The 10,911-nt window shown below is 49.8% G+C and overlaps 2 protein-coding genes across 2 annotated transcripts; one reads left to right on the plus strand and one right to left on the minus strand.

Annotated features, from left to right (window-relative positions):
• Positions 1-239: 239 nt before the first annotated feature.
• CUNH1orf174 (chromosome unknown C1orf174 homolog) lies at positions 240-3,627 on the plus strand. Its single transcript, XM_088147623.1, has 3 exons — positions 240-317; positions 1,370-1,861; positions 2,561-3,627. The coding sequence occupies exons 1-3, from the start codon at positions 255-257 to the stop codon at positions 2,669-2,671; spliced, it is 666 nt and encodes a 221-aa protein (XP_088003749.1). The 5' UTR covers positions 240-254; the 3' UTR covers positions 2,672-3,627.
• Positions 3,628-4,834: 1,207 nt separating this feature from the next.
• DFFB (DNA fragmentation factor subunit beta) lies at positions 4,835-10,758 on the minus strand. The gene is made up of 7 exons (XM_088147622.1): positions 10,610-10,758; positions 10,396-10,525; positions 9,538-9,726; positions 9,241-9,320; positions 7,694-7,864; positions 7,066-7,166; positions 4,835-6,302 (listed from the first exon to the last, which is right to left on the minus strand). Exons 1-7 carry the CDS (start codon positions 10,712-10,714, stop codon positions 6,089-6,091), a joined length of 990 nt encoding a protein of 329 aa, XP_088003748.1. The 5' UTR covers positions 10,715-10,758; the 3' UTR covers positions 4,835-6,088.
• Between the last annotated feature and the right edge of the window lie 153 nt (positions 10,759-10,911).

The following is a 10,911-nucleotide window of genomic DNA, read 5'->3' on the forward strand; positions in this document are numbered from 1 at the left end:
TCGCAACTGAGGAGTTGCGTTACTTGGAGGGGGAGGGGGGCTCTTATCTCCACGTGCCCAAAAGAAAGATGGCGACGCGGCTCCTGGTGGAGGCGAAGGCTCGTCCGGAAAGGGCAGGTTCCGTTGCCTGGCAACAACACGGCGTTTCTAGCGTCAGAGGAGAGGGCGTTCCCACATTCTTTATTCTAATTGGGCAATTTTATCGTGCGCCAGCGTGAGCCGGAAGTGATGATGCAGGAAGCCGGAAGTGGGTGATGGGCTCAGGTGGTCTTGATCTGGACGGGGACGGGAGGCTTCTTTCCATGCGGGCCCGGCGGGTGAGTTGGGAAGGCGGGGGGCGGGGCCACTCTACCTCGATTTGCATATGCATCTATGCAAATCAGGCCGCCACGAGCGGCAGGGGCGCCTGGAAAGCGTCCGCGCGCCTATGCTAATTTATTCAAAGATATGCTAATGAGTATGTAAATACGTGGCTAGTGATGGGGTACTTGGGGTAATAATATACATTTGGAGGGTTGTATACATCAATTATTTACTATATAATGTATATTATCTATTAATGTATATTTAATGTATATATATAATGTAATATAATATATATAATAGTAATACATAATAATATAGTATGTTATTACTAATATACATACTATATATTAGTAATATATAATATATATTACAGTAAAATGTATATATTAATATATAAAATATACTATAAAATATATATAAATTATATAATGTATGTATATTAATATATAATATGTATTATGGTATAATTTATATAGTATGTATAATATAATGCATATTTTATATGATATATATATATATAAATTATACCGTAATATATACTGTATGTTAATAATGCACCTAATATATTATTGTGTATTCCTGTCGTGTATATTATTAGCCCAAGAAGCCCTTATCCCGCGTGTAACTACGTGTGCACATAAACATCTTGGCTCTTACTAACAAGAGGAAACGGGGGGTCCTCCCGGCTGGGGCCCGAACCGACAGAGACGAAAGACCCCCCAGCATCTTCCGCCGGTGCTGAGGCAGCAGCCAACGAGCGAAACAGGCGGGCCGCCTGCCAGATGCCCCGCGCTGGACTGGCGCCAGCTGGAGGGTCAGCCGGGTCGCAAACAGCCCACCGTCTCTCGCGGAGGCGGGCAGAGCGCTGGCGCCACGAGCCCCCACGCGCAGCCCAGAAAGGTGCCACGGAGCGCCCGGCCAGCTGTGCTGGGCAGGCTTGGGGTTCTGGGCACTCAGGACCTCCGAAGGGCAGCCGGCCGGGGACCGCGGACTCTGACTGGTCAATGCTCCCCGCGGTGGTCTGAGGGTCTTCCTCCTCCTCCTCCTCCTCCTCCTTCCACAGGGTCCTTCACGCAAAGCGACCGGCAGGCATCCTGCGAAGAAGCCAAAATGTGAGAAGAGAAGCGTGGCCAAGCTGGAGAAGAGAGGAGCCGATGGTGGGCCAGCGGGGAAAGCCATCTCGAGGGCGACGCTGCTGGGCCTCCGGATGATGCTGCAGAGCGAGGAGAAGGGGGCTCCCGAAGCAGCCACAGACGCGCTGGAGGACCGCCGGGACCTCTGCATGGAACCGCTGGAGCCAGAGCCCCGCAGGCCTGATGCCTTCCAGACCCACCTCCCGGAGGAGGAGGAGGAGGAGGAGGAGGAGGAGGAAGATGGCGACAAAGAGGAAGGAGAAGAGGGGATCTACGCCACCGGGTTGTCCACCCCTTTGGAGATGGAGCCAGAGGGGATGCAAAACCAACCGGTGGAGCTGGATAACAGCATTTTCTTGAATGAGGACAGTAACCAGCCATTGCCAATGGACCGATTCTTCGGCAGCGTGGCCTTCACGCAGGTAACCATGGGAAGAAGGAAGCAGGGCGGACGCCCCAGGGGACGCAGCGGGATTGGCCTCCCGCTAGGGATGGCTGGAGAACCGCTGCTCTCTCTAGCGATCGTAAGCCACGAGAGGAGACGTGAAGCCCCTTTCAGGCCAGAGGGCACACGGGGCCTCCAAGGGGCAGGCCGGGCCCCCTCTCTAAAAAGTGGGCTTTTAGGTTCGTTAAGGGAAGGCCTTCCTTCGGTGTTCTGCAGACTTTTCCTGTTGCAAAATCCAACAGGAGACCTTTAGTGAAACTGAATTCAGCGGATGGTAAATCTTAATGGATGGCATACAGTATAATGTTGGGGAAACTAGTCTGTTGGGAGGTTGGATGGGAGGAAAAACAACGGCCCCAGTTTCCTTTGAGAAGCTTTTATAGCTGAATGATAGCTGGAATTCCCCAAAGCCCAAGCTTCTAATTCCGCATTGTCTTGATGTTTCTCTGTGGATCAGATGCCCTAAATTTCCATCTTTCTAAAGGAGGTTTGGAGGCCTCTAGCTAGCTTCCCACCAACGGTGCGGAGATCAGTGACCAGAATTATCAATTCCCAGTGGCCACAGCGGTTGGGAATTTGGGGAACTGAAGTCCATGCAGCTGGAGGGCTTCCAAGTTGGGTCTGAAGCAACCTAGGTGAGTGGGCCGAGGCGCTCACTGGGTTCTCTGTCTTCCAGGATCTCCCACCTGCTCCTCTCTCACGGGCCAACGTCAGCAGGCGAGAGTTCCGAAAAATGCACTTCATTGCCAAAGATGAGGATGATGACAGTGACGAAGAGGTCATTTGAAGCCAGCAAGAGCCCATCTTATGTTACTGCCTGTTTTCCAGGTGCAACACAGACTAAAAAGTGTTCCTTGCCATTGTGGCCTCTTCTCAAGGTGCGTTCTTCAGAAAGAATCACCCCGTGGTATGGCTGTTGGGCTACTCTCAGACAAAGGTGCCCATTTTTGGCAAGGTCCCTCAGCCACAGTGCCTGCTTGGTGCCACAGAGGAGACCATTCGTGTCTTAGAGAAAACAGCAGCCTTTGACCTGACGACAACCACAACTCTCCCTGTTACATAAGAAACACGGGCAATTCTTCACCCACGTGGCAGTGGGTTTCTTTGTTTGGGACGTCCCGATCAGATTTGGAAACAGGCAATCCCTCAGTCTGGCGTTAGCCATGAGAATTTGATAACGCATTCAGCGCTGGGACCTGCGGTGATGGGAAGGAGGAACCTAGACTGTCTTGTAAGCTTGGGATCCTCCCGAAGGTGGTCTGGCTATGACGTCTGCCACCCCTGGGTTGATTCCGCCAATCTGGTTGGCCATCTCTTCTGAAAGGGGGCATGCAGTGGAAGAAGACCACAGTCCCAAATGGGAGCCTCTTGTTCTTCAGACAAGGGAATATGCCGGCTTCAAACAAGCTTTAGCTCCACCCCACCATCGGAGGTTGTAGCGCTTTCTAAAGACATCCTCTCCGGCCATGAATGAATTAGGAGCTTCTGAACCCTTGGCCCTTGATGTTCAAGAGGAAGAACGACACTTTTTTCTGAAGTCCTCTTAGCACTCTGGGCTGCCTGGTTTGGGAATCAAAAATCTGGACCGGGAGAGCACTTGGCAATCTCTGAGGAGCACTAAAGGGATTACAGGATCCTATAGCCATCAGCTCTTTGCAAAGCAACGTGCAGCAGAAGGGTGTGTTGTCAGCCCTGCTTCTGTGTCCTTAAATAAATGTTGGTGCCCTCCTGGCTCGCAGGTCAGTGCTGTATTCAGGAACCTTTCTTTCTCCACCTGGCGTCAAAAAGAACAGGACAGAGGCGTTCTGCCAAAAGGGGTAGAAGAAAGGAAATGGGTTAGGCCAGAGCCTTTCAAATAGGAATTTTTTTCCTATCTTGGCACATCCTGTGCAATTTGTACTTTTTCGTTAGATTTACATCCTGCTCTTCCTGTTTTAGAGGGTCCAATCCATCACACGTAGCTGCTAACAGATGGACAGTCGCTCCATGAAAATGTCCATTTTTCCGTAAACTGGGTGCCCCGTTTTGTTCAGCAGCAGCTGCCGAGTTTCCCCCAGTAGGATGGTTAGTTGAGAAATCTGGGAGTCCCAGGCCTCTTAAAAACTCAAGAGAACAGCATGTGTTTCTCCTTCCCGTGGGTTCAACTCCCCTCCTTATCTAAGAAGAGCAGCTCATTCATGACCAGGTTCTGAGTTCATTCAGAGCTTTTTTTGAAGTTAGACTAGAGCCTACATATTGCCCATTTTATAACAGTACAGGTAGTTCTTGCTTAACAACAATAGGGACCGGAAAATTGGTCATTAAGTGGGGCAGTTAAGTCACCATGTGACCAGACCCAATTTTACGACCATTTTTACAATGGTCATTAAGCAAATCCAGCTTCCCCGATGGACTTTTTTTGCTGGAATTCACCTAACAGCCACATGATTCACTTAACGACCATCACAAAAAAGGTTGCAAATCGCGATCATGTGACGCTGGGGGTGGTACAACACTTTGCGACTGTCGTAAGTGCAAGTACAAGTCGTAACTTTGTCTGAGGCTGTCATAACTTCGAACTACTGTTAAACAAATGGTCATTAAGTGAGGACTACCTATAACAGGGATATCTTGCTAGCTCACTCTAGTGCACGTTTGAGTCCGAGTCTGTCCTGTTAGTCCTATCAACTTAGGTTCAGTGATATGAGTATACTAAATAAGACCTAATGGCTTGAGTGCCCCCCCACAAACTATGTGGCTTGGCATCCTGTGTGAAGCCAGTCAAGATCATTATAACATCAGGGTTTATGGCTTGTGAACCTGGGTAGCTGTGGATTGCACAGTAAAACATACTTTAGTATGTTGTGTGAACAGTGTTATTGGGGGGGGGTCAAAAAAAGAAAGATGGCAGATGTCGCATGTGTGTCTCCCCCCTCTTCCAGTTTGGATTAAGTCTGCCCTTAAATATGAATAAAAAGATGGGACCCATTTCAGAGCTCAAGAAATTGTATTTCTGCTATCAGCATTCAGAGTTTTATTAGCTACAAGATTTCACATTATTTAGCTTCCCGCTGCCCTCAGGGACCACCTTTATTTATTTATATTTCAAATTTAGATACCGCCCGTCTCAAGAAAAAGTGACTCTGGGTTCATAATAATAATAAAGCTTTATTATTAAAACCAAATAATCATGATCCCTGAGGGCTGAGTTGGTGCAGCTAGATCAGTAATGCCAAAATTACAAAATAAAATTTATTTATAAAATATAAACTAGCTGGCAGGCTAAAGAGTTCAACGCGCGGGCACTTTAATCCAGGAGCAGGTCCAAAGATGGATGACCTTCAGTTTCCTGCAGTAAGGGATGGCGACCCCCAAGAACAGGGCTTAATGATAATCAAAATACTCAAAATGGCCTCCAGCCCCTTTTTGAAAAAATTAAGCGAAGCTCCAACACCTTATGTTTCCCAGCTGACATGATATCGGAAGCTATTGTTTGAATCCCGGTAGGATTTCTCCAACAGGGCAAGCTGGTATCACTGGCTGCAACTTGCTGAACCCGGGTTTTCTGGGTTTGCACAATCCGTTGGACCCCGCAATTAAATTCGTCTGTGCCAAGATTCCAGCTTGTGTGGGGTTTTAACAGATTTCCAAAACGGGCTACCAGGTTGCAGCCTTTAATGAACGGAAGGGGAAAACAGGCAGGCAGCAATATTCACCGTAATTCAGTTTGTTAAAAAAAAAATTGGAATGGAATAAAAACAAGCTTTTGCACCATTTAAATCACAAAAGTGGCCCTCTGAGGCCAAGTTCTATATGAGGTCAACTTGGGCACCTTCTGTATGTGTAGACACCAGCTCAGGGTCCTCTCTCCCAAGTCCATCACCCCAAGCAGCTGCCGGCCCAAGCTCAGCTCTACTGCCTTGTAGCAGCCTCAACATCGGCATTTCCCCCAAAGTTCTCAAAACGTCTTCCGCTGTGCTAATGGCAAAAGGACCCTGGCCTTGAGAAACGGGCAGGGCCCAGCCTCCAGTTCTGCGCTCGGCTTTCAAAGGACTAAAAATCTGATTTGATCTGAGAGATGGTGCGGGCCCCAGCAACTAGCTCCCTATGCCAGGGAAACCCAAAGCCCTGTCCTATTCCTTGGAAAGTATTGCATCTTTTTGTTTTGTTTCTAACATCATTTGAACCCGGTGCCTCGGGAACCGGCTGCAAAGAGGCCTCCCCTTCAGACCTTGCGGAGGCGTTTTCGTTTACAGTAGATCTTTCTTTTGTCGCAGCCGAAGTTGTGGACCGTTTTCTTGTGGCAGACGATGTGCACGAGCTTCAAATTGTCAATGGTGAACAAGAGCTGGTAAAAATATTCCCAGCTGATTTCCTTTCCGTCACAGTCTTTAATGGCGTCTACTAACGTCGGGAGGATCGCCCGTTTCTTCTCAATTCTGAAAGAGAAAGGAACATTAAGTGTTTTCACCCTCTTGATGTTAGTCCCTGAAAGGACAGGGGGATTTGTAACGTCTTGAAGACTAGGGCTGAATGTGTTCTGCTTCAGACCAGGAAAATTCAGAATACAGAAAAGCATGGATTCTCACTGCTGCTGTTTCTTGACCCTCAGTGACAAGTAACTCAGCCTCCTGTTTCCCATCTCCTAAACCAATGACCTCTCTAAGGTAGACTGCACTGGGACATGGAGTTCCTTTCCAGCCATAACAGCCAAGAGCTATTCAACGTCCCTTCTTGAGTTGGTCTAGCCTCTTTTAAAAGCTTTGGCCACACTGTGTTTATTTTCATGTTTTAAATCATTTGTAAACCTCCCAGCGTCACTGGGAGTCGGGCGGCATATAAATTGAATAAATAACAACAACATTGAGGAGGATTCCAGCAGCTCTACGCATCGATGCTTTTTCAGAGATCTCAGGTTCTGTTGTCCTGCAAGAAGTCAACCACCATGCTCCTTCTCTCTTTCCTTGCTCAGGAAATTCTGCCACCCAGTGTTACTTTTGGAATTCTTCCACATCCTTTCATGCAGCCGCAAAAAAAATGGTATGCCTCAAAGACCTCTAAAAAGGGGTTTTCTAAAGAAACCCAGCTGGATTACTGGATCCAGGGAGCTCGCAATCCAAGGAATGTATCATTTACACAGCCGATATATCAGGAGGGCCCAGAATAATGATCAAACGGGCTGGATCTTGTTCCAGGACTTACACGTGATCGAGATTCCATGTGCTGAAGAGGATTCGGCTTTCTTTGTTCCCATAGGGGTTAATGGAGTGTCTCCAGGAGCAGTTTTCTGTGTCAAAAGAGCCCTGCAGGCAGAGTCAAACAAAGCTGAATACTTATTACCCGCATCTGTGTGGGTGCGTGCGAGAGACAGAGAAGATCATAGATGTCATTTTTGCAGCCATCTCCCATATTTTAACACATACCCCTTGCATGGAGCAAAGTAGCTCCTCAGGCTGTGTTAAGAGCTGCCCCCTTGACGTGCTAGATTTCTGGTGGCATGGCATTCCAAACATCTGCCAAGGTAGGGCGCTATTCTTCTGTACGGACCCCATATGTCATCTTTTAAAGAGCAGCACTAGGAACAATTTGCTCTGGGACCATCCCAGGTTATACAAGCAGATACTGCCCCTATGTAAAGCTGGCGTAGGCAACCAAGTGCCTGTGGGCACCAGCCTGGAAAACCCTTGGCACGCCGGTGCCCCCGCCTTGCCTGACCAAAGGTTCGTCTTTGGAAAGCTTTACTTAAATGCCACTCGAGAAAAAGAAAAGGAAAATAAAAATGCTCAAGGCCTTTGCTTTATTTATTGGCTTTGATTTTTTTAAAACTTACTTGGCAAGAGAACCAGCCTTCTGGCGTGCAAAGGCAGAGCTTTTTCTCCTCCCGCCGGTCAAAGTAAAAACCATTGTATTTTTCCAACTTCAGTTTCCCCAGCATTGCTTCTACAATCCCACTGAATTTTGTTCGGAGGGCGGGAGGGACAGCAGAAGCGTAAGCCCCGACCTGTTCCAGGGAGAAAAACAAACCAAGGACAGTGTTCCATTTTTATTCAAAGATTTTAACCTTCCTCATCAGACATCCGCACCCCCCCCCAAAAAAAACTTAATGGTGATTTTTACAAGCCAAGCTGAAAGCTCATCGATTACATCCTAATTCAAACACTGTGCATGAATCGTAAAAGCAAACCCAACTGAACTATGAAATAGGATGGGAAAAACTCAGGGAATTATGGATGTTGCCTTGTTAATATAATAAAAAAAAGTCCCAGAGTAACTTAAAGATTCATGCCTTCATTACTAGGTAACCTCTGTGGGTTGCAGTCCGCAAAAAATGCACTGTACGTTTCCATGTAATTAACAGGCAGAATATTGAAAGTACAGTGGTACCTCGGGATACGAACTTAATCCGTTCCGTGACTCTGGGCGTATCCCGAGTTGGTCGTAACCCGAAGGAAATTTCCCCATAGGGTTCAATGTAAATCCGGTTAATCCGTTCCGCCCTCTGAATTTGGTCGCACCCCGAGGCAAATTTCCCCATAGGGTTCAATGTAAATCCGGTTAATCCGTTCCGCCCTCCACCCGAATTTGGTCGCAACCCGAGGCAATTTCCCATAAGGTTCAATGTAATTACCGTTAATCCGTTCTGGCGTCCACGGACCACGCGTCGGGTGGGAAAGCGGCCGGGCACGGCGTGGTGCGGCGCGAAAACGGCGCAGCGCGAAAACGGCCCGATGCGAAAACGGCCTGGTGCGGCGCGAAAATGGCCCGGCACGGTGCGGCGCGAAAACGGCCGCAGACCATGCGGCAGGGCCAGAAAAACAGCCGCGGACCACATGGCACGGGCGGAAAAATGGCCGCGGATCACGTGGCACGGGCAGAAAATGGCCGTGGACCACGTGTCACGGTGGAAAATGGCCGCCAATCCGGTTCGTACCCCGAGGCGGAGTTCGCAAACCGAGGTAAATTTTTGGGGCCGGAGCTGGTCATAACCCGAAAAATTCGCAAGCAGAGGCGTTCGTATCCCGAGGTATCACTGTAGAACTACAGATATTAAGCGAGTGCACGTTCTGCAGTTTACTCACACTTTAAGGCTGTTTTCTTTTGTTTTTTGGCTTTAGTAAACAAGATGGGAATAGCCACAATATAATCATGCAAAAATAAACAACTCTTTTCTTTGAATGTGAAGTGCTAATGGGTTTGTTCATCAAGCTAAGGCACGGGTTCATTATCATTTGCTGAACACCTAACCCCAACCCATCATAACCTATGGTTTACAAATATAGTAGGTATAAATAAGTTATAATTTGTGAAGGCAAGCTTTGCTTCCAAAATCTAAGGCCACCATAAAGACCGGGCACAGAGTTTTACAAGTCTCGTTACCTCTTTCATGTATCCACGGATTCTGCTCTCACAACTATGGCGCATATAGCTGGACTTGGTCTTAAACCGAGATTCAACCCCTAGGCGTGGTGGAAAATGAATGCCGTCAGTCCTCTGCCTTCAACGAACTGTCTCTTGGACTCACAGCCATAAAAAATATTCCAAAATCTAAGCGAGGCTGCCAAATTCTTAGTCCTTAGGGCAGCGTTTCGCAAGCTTCTGATACCCTGAGCATCTTCCCCTCTAGCTCAGACCGAACGCCAGGCAGACTAACGAAACAACCAGCTCAGAACTGACCTTCGAACCACGTCTCGTCTTCCTTTCTGCTTTCTGCAGAAATATTTTCACTGAGATTGTGAATCAGGTCGCCCAGCAACTTGCACCTCTTGGGAGCCTCCTCGCCTGACAGGAGCCCCTGAGCGGCGCGAATGACGCCAGAGGAACTGCTGGAAAAGGTGTTCAGAAAGCGCTCGATCTCACTGACGTCTGCAGGGCCAGAAAGCCAACAATTACTCAGTCTTGCGGATGGTTGGTTTGAATGATTTTTTTTTTTTTAAATGATGCTACAACCACTACATCCTGTTTTGCCGATTTAAAGATTCAGCCTGGGAATGGTGGGAAATGAATGCTGAGAGTTCTCTGCCTTCATGGGGAGCCCACTCGGAGCTCGGCAGCAAAGAATATTTTGAAACCCGAGAGACTGTCAAGTCGCTAGTCCTCAAGGCCGCATCTGCAGAGATTGTCAAGTTGCTAGTCCTCATCAGGACAGCATTTCTCAAAGTTTCCCCCGGAGCGCTAAAAATCCAACCCTAAACCAACCTATATCCTGCCGATTTAAAGATTCAGCCCCTAGAAATGGTGGGAAATGAATGCTGTGAGTTCTCTGCCTTCATGGGGAACCCCCGTTAGCACAGAATATTTCACAACCCAAGAGGCTGTCAAGTCGCCAGTCCTCCGGGCGGCATCTGCAGAGATTGTCAAGCTGCTAGTCCTCATCGAGTTCCCCAAAGTTTTCCCTCTGGAGCACGGGGGAAGAGGCCAACCCTAAACTGGCCCGTTTGCTGCTGGCTGGAAGAGGCGCCGCGGGGGCCTGGGGGGCGGGGGGGGTGCGTGCGTGCGTGTCTTCCTGGGCCCCCCAGCGCCCCCCGCACTCACAGCCGCGCCACTCCTCCCCGGGGGGCAGCACGATCAGCTCGGCGTCCTCGGGCAGCGCGCGGAAAGTGGCCTCGCTGACTTCGCCGCCGTCCTCGTAGCGACCCAGCCGGCAGCCCGTGGCGAGAGGCGGCTGTGGGGAAAGCGACAGAGCCGTCAGGAGCGGGCCTCGGGCAGAGACACGGCGGCAACCCTCCCCTCCGCCCGCCCCGCGCACCTCCAGCAGGGAGGCCTTGCGCAGCAGCTCCGGGAGGCTCCTCGCCGCCAGCCCGTATTTGCGCCCGCCGCGCGCGGGCCGCACTTTGAACGCCTTGGCCGCCATCGCGTCGGAACCCGCGGCCCCGCGCTCGGGCTGGGATTGGCCGGGCGGGGAGCTCATCCGGGGTTGGGCCCGCCTCCCCGCGCCTCGTGGGGGGCGAGGTTCGCGACGGCGCACGCGCAAAAGGGGCGAGCGCGCATGCTCCCTTCGGGCGGGGAAAAAGCGCGCGGCCAGGGAGGCGCCCCGTCCGTCCCCGGAAG

This window comes from Python bivittatus, unplaced genomic scaffold (assembly GCF_059951505.1).
Source record: "Python bivittatus isolate LINGU-HERP-01145 unplaced genomic scaffold, Pbiv_v1 ctg000510_np1212, whole genome shotgun sequence".
NCBI classification, from domain to species: Eukaryota; Metazoa; Chordata; class Lepidosauria; order Squamata; family Pythonidae; genus Python; species Python bivittatus.